Below are 21,638 nucleotides of genomic sequence, written 5' to 3'. Positions count from 1 at the left end.
GACCCATTAGGGAGATGTGGAATAATTCTACTCTCACCCAAGAGGTTAATTAGCAAAAGCTTGAAAAGCAGTCTAAAGCATTAGTTTTTATTAAAGTGAATCACAAAGGGGCAGCTTGCCAAATGAGCAACTGTACAAAGTAAAAGTAAAGGGAAGTAAATGACCTAATAGAATTTTCCTATTTATAGGATTTAATGTTTTCATAAACACCAAATGCTACGTTGACTAGCTATTCCAAACATTTGCTCTGAAGTCATAAAATCCTACCTAAATTATTTGTTTTCCTATTCATCACTAGTAGTGCCAGGTTTAGCCCTTTGGCATCTTGTCCCTTTGCTTCCACTCTCAGCAGAGCAGCCCTGCAGTTGCTGAAGTCCTTCAGTCATGAGCTGCATCTAAGATGAATTGTTCAGAAACTTGACAAGCCACGCTCAGAAGACAGCAAGTGTTTGTTCACATTTGCACAATTGGTCTGTTTGTCACAGCAGGTACAATCAGATTAGCAAAGTTGCCTGAACCATGCACCATTTTATTTGTCTCAGTGTCACTTGGTACTACTGAGGGCTCTGAATCCAGCCAAGTTCCCTACAGGCAGCCCTGTCCGCTTGAAGTGGCTAAACAGATGGCAGTTATTTTTTTTTTGGCCCATTAAAAAGCCAGAAAATGAGTCTAATTACATTTTCTCTGTGAAAAGTAAGCCACTGTCCTAACTTAGATTCTACATCTGATAATTTCTGAGTCCAGGAGAAAAGTCTGTTCTAAAGGCATTCCTCAGTTAAGGCACCACTCACGTTCATGAAGTACATCTCTAGTGCTAAGCATGTACTTTAGTAGCAGGATAACACCCCATACTTTTTCATGTCCCATTAAAACTACAAGTGTGCAATAAGTTGGGCACATGGCTAAGTTTCCACTCCATCTTTTTTTTGCCCCAATTATTGAAGCACTATGTGATGAATTTTCAGTGTTTAAGGCACTAACTGGAATCTCTTATTTATATCATTTCGTCCACTGCTTTCAACATTGTTGTCCTTTTTTTCTTTTTTTTCCCTCCCCTTTATGATTTAAACAATTAAAAATGTTGAGGAGATACAATACAGAATCCAATCTATACCAATTTCACCAATTTGGCGCCACTAAAAACTGGTCTCAAGAAGGCAGTTTCTTAAAAAGAAATAAAAGACAGCATCCTGCTTTCCCTTCCATTTTAAGATAAGGCATAAAATCTGGATAGCATCAAACATTTCAGTTCAGCACTTGTATGTTGACATACTCAGTTTAACCACTGCCCCATCTCACACAGAGAAACAGAAATGCACCATGTACAGATTCAGCACCGTAAAGAAGTCATTACAAGCAATGGAATTCACAGATGCCTGAGTAGGGATGTTAAGGAGCATGACCCTGACTAATCCTTTCGGTGGTTATTTAGGAATCCACTGAAGATGAATTCTTCTAAAAGTTTCCAAAATTCATAACCCACTGTGTAAAGAGATCGTTTTTTAAAAAATCTTTTTTCATTTGATCGCCTACCATTTTTTCTTGAATGTCCCCTACTCTTACACTGTGTGGTGAATAACAGCTTTGCCATCACCTTATGCCTTTACGATCCTGTAATATCTCATGTGACAGTATTATTATAATTATACCTTACCTTTTTGGTAACTTGAATGGTCTGGCTGGCCTGGAAAAGAGAGGAAAAAAAAAGAGTAATTAAAAATACATGAAATATACACGCACGTGCCAATTTTTCTTTTAATTCTTCTCACACAAGGATAAGCAACTAAATCATAAAAAGTCAAGCATTTTAGAATCTGATGTTTTTTTTTAAAAAGTCACACAATCACACCCAATTGAGCCTTTGCAAACATATAATTCAGGGAATAATTATAGCTACAAAGACAGCTGGGTTTTTGAAAGTAAAATTTCATGCAGCTGATTTCTGTGATTACTGTTTAAGTGTCTGTTCCAGCTTTCAACAAAAGAGTTAATAAACAAGATTAAAATTCAATACCACTAAAAATCATGACAATGTTTGCATGTTATGGTAAAGGACAACCAAAACACCATGCTCTAAAACTGCAGTTCATGAAACTTCTTAATTGTCCTCTGTAATTCCATTATAAAAAATGGTTTTGGACACAGCTTTTCTTTTGTCACAAGTAGGTATATAAAGTAACCTGTGCAATTTTCTGTTAGGTATTAAAAATCCAATAAAAATAACGTGATGAGGAAACAGCAAATCCAAACGCAAATTATTCATACTTGCAACTATCCAGCAAGCACTTCATTTTGTTATCTATTGATCAGCAAATCCCACATACATTTCACTTGAAATAATTCTAATTCCCATGAATAATCTGTAAGTCTTTCCAAGAATTTCCAATCTATGAAAGTGATATACAATCAGTATGTACAATATCTAACCATACTTAGGCTTTGGTTAAGTTATGAACTTGTTTCACCACAAAGGGTGTATTTAAAACTACTTCTTAAAGAAGTAGAGAAAACAATGAATTAAGAAACAGCTGCTTACCTAAAATAGGTCACTCACTACATCTGCACTGAGGTTTCTTAAGGAGTATTTGTATACTTTCAGACCACTGGACTAACAGCTCCAACTTCGGACCCTTTGTGGGTTGTCTTGAAAGTCTGTAGCCAAATTCAGTGCTTGAGAATGAGATGTGCTGTCATTCAAAAGCAAGATTCACCACGCAGGGTTGAAACTGTAGCCCAAGGGAACAGCCATTCTGGCATAGTTACCTCAAACCAGCTGCAACCACGCCTGTACAAAATGACAGTACTGCTCAGACTATGTCTACTTCTAATTCATATAAAAGTGGGCCTCGAAATCAAAGCCTATTACAGCAAACAAAAAGTATGATCTAAGTAAAACAGCTCCTAACACAGCAACAGGCAGTCTAATTCAGATGCATGTTCTAAGTGTTGTCAAATAACATGACAGCAAAAGGAATGATGAAAATAGAATTGACCGAGAAAAATAAACACTAGCATTCTTATTATTCTCTTCTTCAGTGGAAAGGATGGATGAAAAAAGCCCTCTTTCACTCTTCACGCTCATTCATTGTATGTCTCAGGCAATATGGCACAAACGTAATGGTGATGGAACATTTCATCAAGAAACACAAAGTCTCTCTCTACATATTTCCTCAAGAAATAAAGATCTGTTTCAATTTAACTGTGATATTCTTATCACATAAGAATTGTATGAAAAGAGATTTTTCCACTGCAGTGTGGAAATGCTCCAACGCACCAAAGCATTGTAGCAGCTAATGGGAACAAGAACAGAGCAGCACAAATCACTGCTATCAGCCCTCAGGAGGCTGGAGAAGGGGAGCAGGAGAGGAGATTCCCCAGTCCACAGCTGCAGTAACTCGAACACTGAGGAAAGGTACAGACAAGAGTTTTCTGTGAAATTTAGCCGCAGAAATGAAGGCTACGTTTATGAAATGTCATCAACTTCCAGTTTGTAGTCTTAGTTAAAGAAATACTGAACACACTCATTTTCCAACTAATACCAAAACTTTTCTGGTACTTCTGGTGCCAAGGGAAGAATAACGTACTTGTCAGCTACTACAGATATCCAAATAAACTGATTTCTGAATTGATTTTTGCAGCAGTAAGCTGCCTGAGGCTGCAAAGAAGCTGTGTGGCAGGCTCAAGAGGCTTCTTGTCATCCCACCTACAGCCTCAGCCACAAAACCACCTTCACACTGGCTAGCACAGACGATAAGAAACTGGGCACTGGGGTCGGAAACCACTGAACTCGAATCTGGAGGGAGTTTTCTATATGGAGATAAACACTGCAACAGGGAGGCCTTTTATAGACCAATTCAGCACCAAGAGCACAGGCTGAGTCCACACTTCCAGGCCTGTACGGAATGGGACAAATCTTGAGTCAGATAATATGCTTTTGTAATTGCAGCACACATTGTTGAGATTCTAGATTAAAGAGAAACATATCCACACGTATTTACTGTCAATAGAGTGATTCAAAGGTTTATTTCTAGGTTTTATTTTTAAAAATCTGCATTTCCATATATGCCAAGTTACTTGTGAAAGTCAGACTCTTTCTTCGCTGAGCCGTAATGGGCCTCACTACAAGCTACACCACCGTACAACTATGTAACACAACAAACAGCCGTACAAGGACGAACAGAAGAGTACAGGTGGATGTAATTCAGGTCTATACTGATGTGTGTTCAGGTTTGACAATTCCAGTTTATATTGACAGATTAAATTGCCTTCTATATGCTCACTTTGCCAATTTTAGTGCCCACTTTTCCAATAATGCTAACCTCCATGGTAGAAAAACCAAGCAGGTGCTTTATTTGAGGTCTAACTCCCCCCAGAGAGAATGCTTTCCTCTGCCCGGCTGCAGTACTGCTCACCACACAACAAAACACCATGACCAGTGATCTCTCTGATCCCGTAAAGGGTTGGCTGCTTCATCTGGAGAGTCGTGCCCACACATCCCCCAATCCCAAGGTTTGCTCAGGCAGTGAGGTACAAAACTGCCACAGAATCATACAGGCTCCTAAGAAAGCTAGCGAGACAAAATTTTGTTGGGAAGGACTAATGTGGAATCAGTATTGCTCTGGGGATGATGCACGCACCCTCTCAATGCATCTTATTGTGTACTGTCTTTTTCTGCAGCAATCCTGGCCCTTTCTGCACAGAAAATCTTAGTAAAAGTGCATGACTTAAATCTCTCCTCATCAAAATATACCCCGTATTTCAATTATGTCATTATAACAATTATACGGCAAGTCAGATTTTCTCAGCAGAATTTAAGATTTGCTTAAGATTAAACTTGCAGAACTAACTTTGGCTAATTTATGTACACAGAAAGAATACAAGCACCAGTACAATTGTTTCATACCTTCCCTCTTTCCCATCAAAACCAAACTACATTTCCCTCTGTTTCCTCCACCTGCAAAATACATTCAGTGCTGAACAAATGATGATGATTAAGTTCTTCAAAGTTAGGGAGGGTTAAAGGTCACACCTGCTATCATACTGTTTTGTTTCAAAAAGCATGCATTAAAGAAACCTGTGTACACCAGAGTGAATTCCAGCAGTGTAACCAATCCCTTGCAGCTGTTGTGATGACTCTATTATATAAGGCAATAGGAAAAGTTATCCCTGTAAACTATGCACAAAAATTCTTTAGTTATGCTCTAAAATACAGAAATGCATGGTAAAACCAGATCTTTCCCGCTTAATTAATGCTGCTGTGTCTAATTTTTGGGGCATTATACTCCCATTTAGTCAGTTTAAATAACACCACTAAGCTCTGAAAAAAAAAAAAAAAAAAAAAAAGTCTAGACAGAAAAAACAATCAGTTTTCATGAGAAAGAAATGGTGAATTCCGTAACTGTGTTGGGACAAAAGCCAAGCTGACGCATGTATTGAATTACCCTTGTAGTCAGTTCTCAGAGATTTGATAGCAGAAAGTGACAATCATTTTTATTATAGAAGCAGCAAAACAAGGGTATTACATAAATTACAGTCACATTAAAATCCAATGCATACTGTGTTAAGGGGGAAGAAAAGCACAGGTTATACACTACTACCATTTACTGCAAGCCTTGCCTCTATTCAGTGGATGCTTTGCTTCAAGTTGTCCTTTTCTAATGGCTAGTTTAGACCAAACATCATACAATTAGGAACTACAGAATGAGAAGATAAATAGATCGGTTATAAAACCTCTATATTCCTCAACATGAAATTTGCCTGATTGCCTAGCATGCTTCTGTGCAAAATGGTGAAAAGGAGGAGTGTTGGTTTTGAAAAGCACTGCCATAAGATCAGACAGCTTATGGCAGGTGATGACAAGTAACAAGTAACAGGAGGGAGGACTGGGGCACCAGTTCGGACTGGATGACTACAACACTACTATTCATCTAGTCACCCTAAGCAAGCACTTCTCACTCAGCACTTCTATCAGCATTTTGAACAGTGTGGAAACAGAATACATTCACGTCCTCGTGCACATATCAGCTTGAAGTGGGCAAATGACAAACACAGAAAAAATCAACTGTTTTACATCTTGTTCAACCTGTGAGAGAACACTGCAAGTACTCTAGCTTCCTGAAGCAGAACACATAGTGACACATCCTGCCTTCTTCTCAGAGTGGCCAAAGTTTCTTTCAACTACAGCACTGAATCAGTTTTCTCATGCATGTTAGCAGATTGGCACGGGTGTAACAGGAGAGCTTCCTGTCCTCATTTCAAGAACCACTGCAAAAAGGCAAGCTCTTGGAAATTCTAAGTGTGATTAAATCTAGTTCTATAGCCTTTACATTGATTAAATCTAGTTCTACAGCCTTTACATTAGTTGGACATTACATGCCACAAAGCAATGTTTCATGAGCATGTTCCCCAGCATGTAACTGTTTCAAATGAATTTAACACTTAATAATAAAATTATGGATGGTTTATTGTTTATGCAGTGCATTTGTTTTGCTTATCTACTGCATTTCATGGGAATACAAATGGAATGTATCAGATGACAATATAAGTACCTACATATTCCAAGACATTCTTTTACAATTTTTCTTCACAAATCTTGATTGCGAACAAAGCTATCAACTGAAGGAACAACTTTCACCTTACGTCACAATTAATCAATAGTAGCTGCTTCATGAGCTGATGCAAGAAATGCTGCAGAAAGAATCTATGGCATTGAAAATGTGTTGAAAATTGTTCTTTGATGCATACTTAGAAGAGCATTTTCTACCTAATGTGAAGCAACCAGCATTTAAAAATGTGTAGGGGGATACTGTAAGTTAAAAGATTGAAAAAGATACTAATATGACTTTTTAATATAAACATTCCTGCCTACTTGTTTATGTAAGTAGTTTTATTAAGTCAGTTGAAGAGGGTCAATACATTTCAAAACATGCTTTTGTACTAAGTTGGCCAAACAATGTCTTCTTAAAACACCTTAAATCCCTATCACAACTCTAGATATTACCTTGGCTAAATATTTGGATTCTGAGTTATTTCATGACACTTAGATGCAATTAATTTCTACTATGCAGTGCACAGATGTAGAGACTGAAGCTCAAACATAGAAAGGCTTTTCCCCTTTGTTCCATGGAGAAATAAGAAACAAGGTAGGCTTTGAGCTGAAATTCACACTGTGGGATTTCCACCCCAGACACAAGGCAGCACTAAGGCACTGATTGGGAGTGCCTTATTCTAAGGTATAAGGCAAGAACTCAAAGCACCACAGACAAATCTGAAAGTGCTGGTGCATGTCCTTCTTCTGTAAGAGAAGGAAACCTTCTAGCCTTGGCTAAATGTTGCCATCGCATAGAGCCACAGTCCGGCTGAGGCTGACAGGGACCTCTGGGTCCATCAGATCCCTGCTCAAGCAGGGACATTCAGTGCAGGCTGCCCAGGCCCATATATAGTCTCCAAGGAGGAGACTCCACAGCCTCTCTGGGCAACCTGTGCTCTGTCATCTGCACAACAGAGAACAACAACAGAACTGCTGACTGACGTTCAGACAGCTCCAGCTGGAACCAGCACTACCTGAGGATGCTCTGCTCTTCTTTGTGCCAATGTCTGCCAAGAAGTTTATTGCACATTCCCAGATAAACGGAGGATAAGCATCTCAAATAGACATACACCAGGCTTTGCAACCTCACTGCAGAAACTGCTCTCAGATGTCAAAGTAATGACTGCTGATAAATTCAGTAAATCCAGATGGAATCCATGCTCAGCTGCATTTCAATAGGAACAGTTATAGTGGAACATAATTTGAGGACTCAAACATATGTCCAAGTATAGAACAGAAAAAAAACACACAGCACATGTGTAAAACAGTGTGCTCTTCAGGACACAAACTATACCTTCTTTTTGGAGCACCTCGTATACCACAGGTGCCTAAAGATAGTGGTTAAAAAAAAAAATCACTAAAAGGTAATAACATAAAAACTAATTTTGCTGTCTTGCATTTTAATTTACTGATGAGATGTGAATGTTATATTAACAATAAACAGCGCTACTTACTGGAAAAAATATCAACATAAAGCTTCCTCTGTCCAAGGATTATGAGGTGTTAAACCTCAAAGCTTTGTCACGCCGGAGGGAAGTTATTCCCTTTGTTGGCAGATCCGGTTGCAAGAAGTGATAAAGCATAGCTTTTCACCATTATTACACTGAAGGATAAGCTAAATCCCTGCAGGATAGAATGAGATACGCATCTTATTGCACACCTTCCCTTAGAACATGCGATACGGAATAAATCCCCCCAGAGAAAGAAAATCCTAGTGTTTTTAGAATGTTACTGACCCATGAGAACAATTTTAATTGCTCCAAAACATTAAGCTAGCTTTTGACACTGTCAGATATAACACCCTTCCTGTGTTATCATTTTAACACTCAAAGAACAAACAAAGCAATTAAGTTGTAATAAAAAAAAAAAATTGCAAACCTCCAAATTAAATTTTCTCATTCTTGCTCACATAGAATGTCCAAAACAACCCAAAAAGATTTTACTTTTTCTTTCTCTCCAGTATGTCAGAGATGACCTGAAACTACTGCTGTTTCATCCCATCAAAAAGTGTGAAATTTCAACATTGCACCTTCGATTAACCTTACACTTATGAATTATTTCTATTAAGACTTTTCTTACGCATAAGTTTAAGCAAAATGAAAGACCTTGTAGCAAAGACCAAAAATCAATAGCTTGCCAATTCACATTTTTATAGCTGAGATACCAGATTTTATAAAGGTTCTTGTCTCTTCTTCTATTCTTCCCTGCCTTCTCAGTTCCAACTGCGGATTTGTTCTGTTTACAGGAAGTATGAACTAATAATATTATCATTCTCAAAGGAAAAATACAGTAAGGAAGGTGTTACCACTAATAAAATAATTTCCATTTAAATCGCAGAATCTTGAGTTAAAGTGTATCATCTGTTGGCCTATAGCATGCACAACGGGTAAAAAAAAAGACTTCTTTAAAATCAGTGACAAACCCTACTTAACTGCGACAGCACTAAAGACAGGGGCACATTTAGCATCACATGGCAAGTTGAACACCAGTGCTGAACTATTCAAATAAAAAAGGCTTAGGAAAATACCACCATGAATCATTATTTGAGAACAAGCCAGCAGCTAGTTTGGAGCAGACTAATACTATTGCAAGACCCCTCACAAGCCTAAAACCATTAGTCTTTTTTCTTTTCTCTATAATTACGGTGAAGTTAATAGATACATTTTGGGATTTAAATGATGATCAGAGTAGTTTTCAGCAGTTTTGCTGGCAAAAAGTTCCCTCCTTAGAAATATTTTATTTCAAAGCTGTTTTTATTACACTTCCCAGTTGAATGGAGGAATGCAAGGTCATGGTCACATCTTGTATTTCTCTGACAGACAGGAAATTAACACGACCCAACAAAATAACATACAGAGCACAGAAAGCTTCATCAGATGGTACCAAGTAGAATAAGAGAGATATACAAGAACACCTATTTTTGTAAAGGTGTTTCTCCACAAAAACTGTAAACCATGTTCTTATAGGCATTAATGACTGACAACAAGCGCACCTAAGTTTGACTGTGGAATAGGGGGACTTCAGGTATAATATATGTGACTTCAGCAGGCACAGGCTTTGTTCTTCCTTCCTGGACAGATGGAGGAATTTGTGGCTGTAAGTCACCAGAGGAATCGCTTTTGCTCACAGAAGCTTAGAAGACCTCCTTTGAACATAAAGCTTTTTTCCAGACAGAATACATTCCCCTCCAGTTTCTTCCAAAATATCAGTCTAACTACTGGGACAAATACTAATTTTAACCTCTCTGCATATTTAACAACTTACATTAAATGAAAATACCATTAATTAGTTTTAGTTAAAATTCAGCAAGGTATTTCACTTCAAACAAACATATCAGTGCTATGATGCTGTTCCAATGTTTGCAAATATAGTCATTTAGAGTATCATAATTTTTAAATGATATAAAGCAAATGTATGTTCAACACAACTAAGAGATTAAAAAGGATTTAGCATGCAACTAGAAAAAAAGGATCTTTGGATATGGTAACTTCACTGAAAAACTAAGCATACATTATGCAGCATCACCTTCTGCATTTCCTGAGAGTACATCTGTTTTGCTTACTTAGTGGAGAGCAAGCAAAAAAGAAACATTTACAGTACATCTCAATGGTTTCAGTACTGTAGCTAAGATGCCAAAAAAGTACTGCAAGATACATCAGGACTGTAATACAAATGTAACATAATCAAACCCATCCAGGAATAAGTTAGCAAAAGTTCATCCACTTGACTGAACGGGACTTTTCCTGATCCAGTACAATTATCCATTTTTACTTTGGAAATGAAGTTCTCAAGAGTTCAGGGTTTCTGAAATGCGATCAGTTGTAATAGCTTAGAGTTTCTACCTGTAGCTCTGCTACCTGTACTGATCAATCAGTGGTACTACGTAATTTGTATTCTGTATTAACAGCCAAGGTTTTAAGGCACTTGTTCATTCAGCAGATAGATACCCTGATATCATGGGCAGAAACTTCATATCAAACTCAGAGTAACAAAATCAAAGTGAATTTGCTCAGACATGTGCATTATCCTTCTGCACTTCTTTTATGTGTGTGGATTTTTTGGGAGGGGTACTTTTTTGTTGTTTTTTCTTTTTTGTTGTTTTTTCTTTTTTGTTTTTGGTGGTGTTTTCACTGTTCAGAACTGCTGAGTACTTAAAAGCACATCCATTGATTATTACTTATTAGGAACTGAAGAACACATCGAAATATCGTCAGAGAGGAAGGACAAATGATTTTGGAACAAGCCACAGCCAATTATAGAAACTTACACACAGCTTTCCAAAGTCAACTACCCTACTGCAGATGAGGTGAGGGATTTCAGGCACAGGAAGTTTGTTTTTCAAGCATGCAGTACCTGGAGTCTGTAAGTGACAGATATGAGGGTCCCAGCATCTCCCAGCCGCTCCTTAGCAGAGCACCAACCTGGCATGGTCTTTTTTGTTATCACATTAATGCTTGATTCAAAGCAGTGTTTTTTCTAGACAAACCCTAATGCTTAATTACTACAATTAAAAACCTACAAGAATCCCTTGGACTGCCTAATGAAGTAGCTGTGACGCTTTGTTTTTAAGTGCATTTTATTTTTTTTCTACGTGTGTTACTTTTAATTTGGTTGACCACTGAATTATAAATGACATTTTCAATTCAGATTGTGGTCTCTGTACTTTGTCCTTTGCTTTCAGCTCTGTGCAAGATTAACAAAGCGCAGTGTGATGTTTGCATAGCTGACAAAGAACAATAATTAGCATTGGAACAGTCAATGGATTTATAAAACCAGAAGAAACCTCTTAAATTATCAGCAAGAATAATATCTTAAGACTAAGTAAAACTTAAAAAAAATGCAGAAAATTAAGAAAACACAACTTGGATTGTTGAGTACCACGAAAACAAAATCCAGAGAAAGAACAAGAAACCATTTGTCTGGTCACAGGGAGAGCTCTTCCTGTACACTCACACAACAGATTATCTGCATTTGGATTCAGATTCAGAACAAAAAAACAACCATGAAATTGCTATACATTCCTTGCCCATTCATCATTTATATTAAAATCCAAGAATGCCAATGTGCTGCTAATACTGTGGCATGAAAGGGAACACCTAATTTGTGGTTCCCATTTGCCTCCAGCCTCTCCATTCTGGGAAATCATGGGAAACCAAGAATCCCTTTTGTAGCGTGGAGCAAATGACTTTAACGAGATTAAAGTCAGAATTTGTACTGTTTCCACACAAATGACCACATGCAGCAACTCATGCTCTATAGCATGAATCAGGATATTCGCAACATGTGAAACACTGAATGAAGCAGCAGCAGCAGCTTCTGCCTTTCAGCTGAAGGTTCAGAAACAATCTTCAAAAATCTAATTAAAGAAAGGGAATTAAGTTTTTAATTGACCTATAATACAACATTCACATTATACAAAAGACGTTAACGCATACTCTGCATAAAAAGCGAAAAGAAAAGCATTCTCTGTGTTAAATATAGCAGAAGCTAAAAATTTTCAAAACTGGAAAGTAGATAGGTGGAAAATATTTTGTCTAAAACCTCTATGTAGTTCTTACGAGCAGTTAATGTTGCTGACATAAAAAACTATCCTAAGAACTATTGTATACACATGTATACATATAATCAGCTCTGCAAGCCAGGCTGAATGTACTAGATAACAATTATCCTTTTCCTGGAATCAAGCAGGGAGCTGTTTCATAACAAAGTCTTGTTATTAAGATTGGTATTTGGCAAACATTCCCTTGCTTTTTGAAAAAAAACAAGAGCTTTTTATTTCTTTCTGCTTTTAATATTTGTGCCAAGTCACTAGAAACAAAATATAAAATGGGTAAGAGGTGGTTACAATGCTCTATCATCACAGCCTTTGCATTACCATAGAATTCCTTTTTGAAGTATCAAAATGTAAGTACTGAAGTACAACTGTAATGGTGTTTAAACTGCGTGTGGCACACAACTCTGTGAGATACAGCAGAGTTCTGAATACCAGAAGCATAACAGAAATCCGTAGCACAAAACTGCCCTGGAACTTTCCTTATCACCACTTCTGGTAGCTCCCTGACCTCTCCTTCCCTAGCTTCTGTCTCCAAATCCATAGATAGAAATTTTCTATATTGTATCACAAAAGATAGATTCCAGAAGAGGTAGCATCGAGATTAGCAAGGATACAGGCACTTTTTAACTTGAGTTTTCACATTAAAAAGTTCAGATAAAAGTGTGAGAGAAGCAGTTTAACTGGGACCAGATACAGCAGCCAAACACATTGTTAACACACGCTTTCCACAAATTAAGACTGAACCTTTTCTGCACATTCTTGCTCTTCTGTCCCTACTGACATGCCTGCATTCATGTATAAATAACAGATACTGAAAAATACCAGGAATGCTTTTTAAGTGTTTTCTGATGTTATACTTCTTTAGTGTTTAGCTCTAGTAGAAAACGTAACCCAGCACTGTTTATTTTATTTTGCTTTCATCCCACTAAACATGCTGCTGGGCTGCACATTTTTACTCTTCCCTAGTGACTCCTAACTTGGTCCTTCCAGTTGTCAAGCATCAGTCTTCTTCACTTCTTAACAACAGATTAACAGCCTTGTTTGGGTCCTCTTCATTTCTACGGTCTGTCCAGTGAAGGATGCTGATGATGACAGAAGCAGATGGTGGCAAAGGAAGAACAATAACCACCCACTTTCCAGGGGTTCCAAGCCCCACACATTTGTTTATACATAAATGCTTTCAAACACAAGCAGTTACTCCAACATAAGCCTTTCAAAAGGACAGGGTGGAAAATCCTCCAGTAGTACCTATACAGAAGAACTAATTGTACCATTCAGAGTGATCAGTTTAGAAGCTGTCAGAAAGCAAAGTGAGTTCCCTGGACAGTTACATTCTGATGTGGACAGACAGCTGGAATTTCAAAGAAACTGTTTGTGCAGTCAAGATACCCTGTTCACAACAAAAGAGGGATGAACACGTTTGAATGAACTACATCTTAACAGTGCGTACAAAATACCACAGAAACTTTGCTCAATATTCTCTAACCTCAGAAAGATATCTGAAAGTTAGAACTATTCTGACCAACAGTTGACTTGTTTTACCAGCTACCATATTAAAGATTTTTTTTTTTGCCATCATCACATTGTACACCACCAACCACTAAAAATGTTTTGTTTACATAAGAAGCCTTTCTCATCTAAAAAAATACCAGTTCCCCAGGCATTCAACTTATCATATATAGATGCCATTTCCATAAAACTTTATTTATAAACTTCAAAGCTGAACGCTACAAAATTCCAGATCCAACCAGCTTTAAGAGGATAGGACAAGTGTGGCATTATTCCCATGTCTTCTTTATGCACTCCAATCCACAATGATATTCCAGATCCACATTCCTTTAAAGTTAGGTCACTGACAAATGTTAAGCCTTGGGCTTAAAAACCTGACAAAACCTGCCATGCTGAAACAATTGGTTACCTGCCAGAGCTGTAAGCATATTTGCAATTCGCAAAAATTGTTCGCCCTCCTCTACTGAATCATTCCCCCCACCAAAAACCCTAACCAATATTCAAATGTGTATTTTTAAATGTAAAAGACCTAAACAGAAGCTAGTTTGACTACATTCTGAATTTAATTTATGTAACATAGGAGAACCTGCATTTTAAGTAACCCTGTTAAAACATGCATATTTTATAAAACTGGATGATTTCCAATGAGCCTTGAAAGAAAAATGCCTGGAAAAGAAGCTGTTCTGCAGATTTTAGGCTCAAAATATAGTAAAATTAGAGTGTGGAACAGTAGTCATTTAAAAATATCTTGTGTACAGCATTACTAATCTCTTTAGCACTGCAAAGTAACTACTGATAAAACAGATTGCTGCTTCTTGAGCATACATCTATCCCTCTGCAAGACTACACCCAATTGCATTGTGTTTTTAACTCCCACCAGCATGTCTTCGTTGACAATGGTCTCACTGTATGCTAAACTGGATTCACATTGCAACAAGAGAATGTAACATTTAGACACACCTTGTAGATTACTCAGAAAAGACAGTGTTTGGTTCCATGACAATAACACCAGCTTCTTCAGCATGGCAAGGGACCCGAGTTCTATTTACCATATTTTAAGCTGAAAATGAGTGACAGCAACTAGAGTCTGGATGGTTCTTAGCAGATGGATAAAAATATTTAATTTGCATACTGCAAACATCTTCTCATTGAGAAAACTCAGTTGCATTAACTACAAGGAATTCCAGAAAAGAAACAGTGAACTTTTGATAGGGATATGCAGAGCATGCTAAAAAAGACAGATGGCTTAAAGGTCAGGTTCTATCCTTATTTTGACTGCTAACATTCAGACAAACATTTATCAAATTATTTATAATTTATGTAGTAACGTCACAGTGAGGAAGTGCAAGATTAAAAAAAGCATCTTGGCTCAAGATCCTAATCAGAGGAGTTCAAACAAACAAAAACCACCAACACACAGTATTTCTGAAATAGTCTGGGAATCATTATTTACCCGAAAGAAGAACTTTTCAGTGCTCTTACCCAGCGCAAGAACAAAAACCCAGATTACACATCAAATCACATTCCCCTCCTCAAGACTATGGGATACAGATGAAGTTTAACAGTCCTGGCTCCAGAGCAAGAAAAACAGCAAAATTAGTGCACCCAGTTTGACAGTGAAAAGCATGCTTGACTGATTCAGTAACTGTTCAACCGCCTGCATATCTCTGCATACAACGTTACGTAACAGTTTTCATCTCTCCTTAAAAATTAAGGAGCGATGGGGTGGAAAACACAGGTTTCATGGTAAGCTGTTGAACAATTAAGATTTTTACATTTGTAAGAGGAATAACTGGCAGGGAAAGCCGACTTGCACTTTACATTATCCTTATTTTCATCTGCTTTTATCTCAAGAAAAAAAATCTTTATTCACTTTGACATTGTCCACATTGGATACTTCTCCCAGTCTGATATTCTTGGAAGTTCAGAATTAGTTCAATTCAACAAGACAAAATACATATAACCATCTGAAAATAACTTGTAGCTCCAACTTTTAGAACAAGGATGCAGATGTTGGACAACAGGGAGACAAGGAGACATTTACTGCCCAGTGAAAAACCATGCAGTTTGGCTCAAGTACCACTCAGAAAAAAAATAAGCTTGCATAAAATCTTACAAGTGTGTATGGCAATAGGGAATTCAAGTTTTAGAAATTGCCTCTTGGACTGACAGCAATCTTGACTGCTCAGAACCAGCAGGCTGTAGTAGCATTCTCTTGTGATCATTGCTTCGTGTAGCTTGGATACTGTCATGGGATCTCCAAAAGTAACAGATAAAGAGGTAAGTGTCTACGAAGTAGAGGGCAGAAAGGATTAAAAACCTGGAGTAATCCAAAATTGCTCAGTCCTAGCACAATTTAGAAGATACACTGAAAGCACATGGGGGCAACTCACCGAAACAGATGGTCTGACAAGGAAAAAACAATCAGTACATTTACAGTTGGAGTTGCTGAAAATATTTTCCAGCACATCTTTTTGGGGAAATATGGGTTTTGGTTAAACTATGCAGACATTTCACATTCTTTCAGTGCTCTCTCAGCTATTTCTGCAGTAGTTTGCTTCATACAACGTAGGTGTACACTGTGTTTTGGAAAAGACACAATGGGCTTTCAAACAACCCCTAGGAAGAAAAAGCAGCCTTTTTTTTTTCTTTTTTTTTTTTTTTCTAGAAAGAACTGATTTGCTTCAAAAATATTCATGTAGCACAACAAAACTAGGTTCCCAATTTGGATCCTCCTGAGAAAAGTTATGCTGGTAATGCAAAGATCAACTTGTAAGAACACCTGGGAAGAAATTTGGTTCATTTCTTCTGGATCTTCTGATTCTGTTGTTGTTGTTTTTAAGATATTTAAATATTTATGAAACAGTTACCCACACTGAAAAGTAACAACAATAAAAATAAGCAAACTGCTTACCTTATTCTGGCTATGTGCTGCTGCACAGGTTGATGCTGAAAATGGTCAGGCCACTGATGGTGAAGGCAGAAGGATGGGGAAGGCTGAAGACAGCAGGCAGGCTGATATATGGGTGTGTGTTTTCGGCAAATAGATGCTGAATACTCAGTATGTGGCTGCATGCAGCACGAAGTCATAGGAGATGGTGCTGAGCTGCCAACCACTGAATGACATTCTTGCCTGTTATTATGGCTACTTATAGAATGATGGTATGGGCAAGGGTGGCAGCATTGTGACAACATCTGCTGAGTTCTTTGGTTGTCTAAAGGCAGAAAGGATGGTTTGATTGTACCATTAAATTGCAGGCAGCCATTTGGATTTGCTTTTGCTCTTGGTGTTTCCTTGGATGGGAGCTGCTGGAAAGCAACGTCTCCATCATTAGCCGCAACAATAGCTGGGCTGGTAGCATTTGACAAGATGCTGCCATTGCTCAGGACCACAGACTCACTGACATCACTCATTGCCATGGTCCAAGTTCTTGATGGACGACAGATGTTCCTGAAGAAATAAAAATAAAAAAAAGTTTACATAACTGCCATGTTCTCAGATGCTCAGAGATCACCTTTAAATTAGCAAAGCCCCTCTCATCATCTCACAGGCAAATGGAAAGGACTAGCACATACAGTCAGGAAAGTTTTGAAGGACCTTCTTGTTCAACAAAAAGTTACATTCTGGTGTAATCGCATTTATGTAACTCAAATGACAGACTCTGGGTCACAGCCAACAAGTTACGGCTGAGAAGCAGGGGAACAAGATCATTTTGTATGAGACTAAGTAACAGCCACTCTTTATGAAAATAGACTCCAGCATAAACTGTGTAACCATCCACACTTTGCACCACAGTTTGCTTGTGTTCTTTGAAAGCCAGCAGAAGAGAGGACCACACAGCACAGATTGTTTAATAATCACTGACGTGGTGGTTTTGGTAACTCTCCTCATCCTCCCATTTCTACTGAAAATTGTGAGTATTCATATTTTTGATGATACCCTTTTAAAAACACTTTATTTAAATGAATCAAACCTTTGTCAAAGTTGTTGCGTGGTAGATCAGGTCTTTAGCAGAAGTTCAAAATGAACTGTTACCAACACTGAAAATTTGTAATACAATCATAAGTCTTTCCTAAGGTTAAAAGAAAATCCTAGGATTCAATTACTGACTGAAAAGCTCATCCATCCCATGACGTATTCCAAAGGCAATTAAGAAAAGCACTGTAATAAAACTGAAAATAAAGGATACTGAAGACTTTTTTTTTTTTTTTTTTTTTTTTTTTTTTTTTTTTGAGGAAAACCTAAATCAGTGAAAGCTATTTATTTTGGAAAGGTGCATGAGGAGCTTAGTTCAAAATCAAAACTTAGAATAGCTGATTTCCTTGTGTTAATTATAACTATGCTTTAATGAGACTTGAAAATAAGTTAAATTATTTTGATTAGTAACAGGAAAGGCGAAACATCATATTGAGCTAGGAAAGAAATCGCTTCCCAAGTAACATAGCTCTTTTGGATAGGAAGGGAGGAGAAAAGAGAAAGAACAATGAGGAAACACGAACACTAATTACATAAATGCCATTTAGAAGAATAACTCAACATTTGCTTAAAAACTAGAAACAGTTCATTACAACCAGTTTGGCTAGTGATGTTAGCTATCTAATACTGAACTTAATCAACAACTATACAAGCGGAAAGTACAAGGTTTGCATTATGGACACTAAACTCTACAGAAAGACACAACACAAAGACAAATAAGCAAGAAAGTTTCTAACTTGTTTTCTTCTCTGCTACCTTTGGAGAGTGCTCAGTGCTAAGCCTGCCCAGCCAGCTGAGCTATTTAATTGCCTGAATGCTAATTCTGAGCAGAAAGTGCTTTGCACAGAGGAATGTTGCCCTCAGCAGCCCCCCTGCGCGGGATCTCCCCGAGACATAACTAAATCCTTCACTTCTGAAACAAAAATTAATCCTGGGCTATTTGTTCTAGATCATGAGCAGAGCCAGATTCCCTGGGAAGTCACTTGCATTTAGATAAGCACTCAGAGCAGGAGGTTTTTCCAGAGTCTAATTCCTCACATTCCTGCCCTGTACCCCTCCCCACATCAAGCGCCTTGAGGACTTTTCACAGAATACAGAGAGTAAATTCAAGTGGTCAGCTAAAGTTTGTTTCGGGCTGAAGAGATGCACTGGTAATGTGAAATGCTGCCGTGTTTGAACAGTCGAGTTTGGTCAGAACTGCAGGCAGCTTCAAAGACCACTGGAGTGGACAGAGCCTTAGCAGACAGCAAAGCAGAGAAAGCTCCCACTGAGTGGGTCAGCAGTACGCTGGGCATTGCTGACTAATTATTTTCTCGTTCACTCATATAACAGTTAGGATGCACAGTGGTGGGGTTACATTTCTTTTTCTAAATTAGCTTGACACATCTATATCATAGTTTGAAACTGTAAACCAATCAACGTTACAGTGCAAATTATTATTACAACCAAACATCAGGCTGGAGATGCTGCAGCTATTTAGTCCTTCCAGAAAGCAAACCACATCCTTTCCACTTTAAGCCCAGGCCATCTGTATGTGCAGTAGTTGAGAGAGCACTCCCTAACTTTTAGTAGCTGTTTTCCATCACTCTGTGAAGGAAAGCAGGCATTTCTGCATGAGGTGAATCCACAACACAGGCACAGTGTTATACCTCATGCCCTCAGAACCAGTGCTCTCTGTGCAGGTTGGGACGATCGTGGTGTCTGCGCCCTGTTGAGCAGCAACATGGGAGTTAGGGCTTCTGCTCCAGCCAGCACTGCAGCCAGCAATTAGCATAATCAAAGATGAAAATCCTTATTTTCAACTGATGCAATATCTAACTGCATATGTTCAGTTTAAACACAATCTGAATGATTCTTCAGAACCCAGAAAATTCAAAGACAAGCCAAAGATCCATCAGCAGCACCACAACATCTGAGCAACACACTTCTGATTCAGTTCTCCTAGTGAACAGATTATATAGCAACTACTTCAAGCTATAAAAATTAACAGACCAAACTCACTCTTTTTCCCTTCATAAGCCTTGAGAAGCACTTGAGCTCTACCCACCTAATTTCATTGAGCCTGAGAAAGCATGGAAGCACCTGCTAACCTTCAAGTTCTCTCCACGTTGTATTAAAGTCAGCATAACTATAACTATTCTGCAAGCCTATGGTAGCCATGTGATGAGGTGCTGTGTACTGCTGCAGCTTAGAAGAACTAAGGCTTACACTAACACTCAAAGTAAAAGGAGCTGTGCTGTTTATTTTCATTTGTGTTGGTAGCTTTATTTGGCATTCTTTAATAGAGTGGTGGGTTGTGGTTTTGTTTGATTGATTTGGTTTTCTGATTGTTTTTTTTGTTTTGTTTTGTTTCATTTTTATTATCTGAACTTACAGCTGAAGGCTTGGAAGTGACAGACATTCTGAGCAATACGGTGACGGATATAATACCAGTTTTAATACACACAGCTCTAGATAATAGGAGATTAAATGCAATTAGAAAAAAAATGTTAACCTAGATGTTTAATATGCTACATTTGGTTATCCATCCCTCTTCACCTCTCTAGTTGGACACAGTATTTTAAAACTAAATGACTATTTAGAAATCATGCCAGCTGCACTGCTAGAGGAAGAACACCAGAATTATCTTCAATTACCCTACACTTGATAACAATAACTGCTAAGAAGGCACTTCAGCCATACAGTTTGGAACAGCATCATCTCTGGAAAGTACCACAGTCTGCAGAGGCAATGCTACGCAGTGACAGCTTTATGGAGTAATCTCTTTATTATTTGTAGAGCTAACAATGAACACGGCTTAGTCGGCAGACATCTGCCATCTACACTGAAAGCCCTTCAGGAAATAAAGTAATGCAGCACCACACTGAAACTATGTAGGATTTGGTGTTCCCTAACTAGTGTGTTCATTTGAGACTTGGATTAAGTTCACCTGTTCCTTTGGCTTCAACTGAACTATTTTTTCTCCACTTTAAAGTTTCCTTTTAAAAAAAAAAAAAAAAGACTTAAAGAAACATTGGTTCCACAAATCCCATCTGGACTCATAATGCCTGCAATTGAGATTGAGAATGACAAAAGTGCAAGAGGGAACGATGTAGTGGAAATTTAGTATAACCTGGTATATTAGCACATATAATTTATAGATCATTAGAAAAGCTAATTTCTGCATTGTTGGGGTTTTAAAAACCTTTAATAAAAGATGCATATACTCAAAATCTCCATCTTGCACTAAAATAAAGCTAAACTGTTACATAAGATTTTTAATTTTTTTTTATTATTTTATTTTATTTTTAATTTAAGGTAGGACAAAACTCAAATTTCACTGAAGAGTTACAGAAAGCCTTGCAGCTGCAGCCAGCATCCTACCATTCAGCCAAATGAACTGTTCCAGGTATTGCAGTCCTTTCAGACCTGTCCGCTACAAAGCACGATGGTTCGGGTGTGAACTTACTGCCTGAAGGTGAAAAAAGAGAAAAAAGAAAAAATTCTTTTCATGTCAAAAGTTCATCTCAAGCAGTTTAATTCAAAAAGTAGTGCATTCTTGAAATAAGCAACATTTAACAATCCCATAGCTACCTATTAAGTCTCCTTCCAGATGAAATGTTATAATGGACTTACAGTCCCTTAAGAGGCTACAGGTTTTTCATGTGGCAAATGGGTTATGCGGTCTGAACCTGTAAACGTGGATAAATTCTCTCCAGGCTTCATTTGCTGTGCCAGTGAGTGCACAGCCACTCTAAGGAGCGTTTTCTCCTCCTTCACATCACCAAAATTCTTTGCATCCTTGCTTTTTCCTAGCATTTCCAGAAGTAACAGGTGGTGCCTGGTGTTTGATACTCTTTTTTATGGGAGACGTCTAGTTATCTATCACTGCAGTGTTCTTCAGCAAGACAAACAGCTTTTTAATGTTTTATGGTTGTTGATCTCCATTTTGGCTCTCAGCTGGACATTTTTCAAATTCTCTAGCTCTTATGCATTCACATGTGGTGCTTGGTTTCTCTCAATACCCTGAT

General features: G+C 37.9%; 1 protein-coding gene across 5 annotated transcripts in view; it reads right to left on the bottom strand.

The window, feature by feature from the left end:
- Positions 1-21,638, bottom strand: part of DISP1 (dispatched RND transporter family member 1) — an 85,591-nt gene that overhangs the window by 14,357 nt on the left and 49,596 nt on the right. For 3 of the 5 annotated variants that reach the window (XM_042823934.1, XM_042823953.1, XM_042823943.1), the window contains 3 exons: positions 20,992-21,079; positions 16,567-17,103; positions 1,655-1,684 (listed from right to left, as the gene is read on the bottom strand). In XM_042823934.1, the coding sequence (XP_042679868.1) occupies positions 1,655-1,684; positions 16,567-17,072 (536 nt within the window). In that variant the 5' untranslated portion in view covers positions 17,073-17,103; positions 20,992-21,079. The remainder of the gene's footprint in view (positions 1-1,654; positions 1,685-16,566; positions 17,104-20,991; positions 21,080-21,638) is intronic. The other 2 variants (XM_042823961.1, XM_042823969.1) reach the window with 1 other exon arrangement.

Source organism: Centrocercus urophasianus, unplaced genomic scaffold (genome assembly GCF_019232065.1).
Source record: "Centrocercus urophasianus isolate 14NV4802_14NV808 unplaced genomic scaffold, USGS_Curo_1.0 seq_10, whole genome shotgun sequence".
NCBI lineage: Eukaryota > Metazoa > Chordata > Aves > Galliformes > Phasianidae > Centrocercus > Centrocercus urophasianus.
Note: the sequence above shows the minus strand (reverse complement) of the source record. Positions and strands in the feature narration are given on the sequence as shown.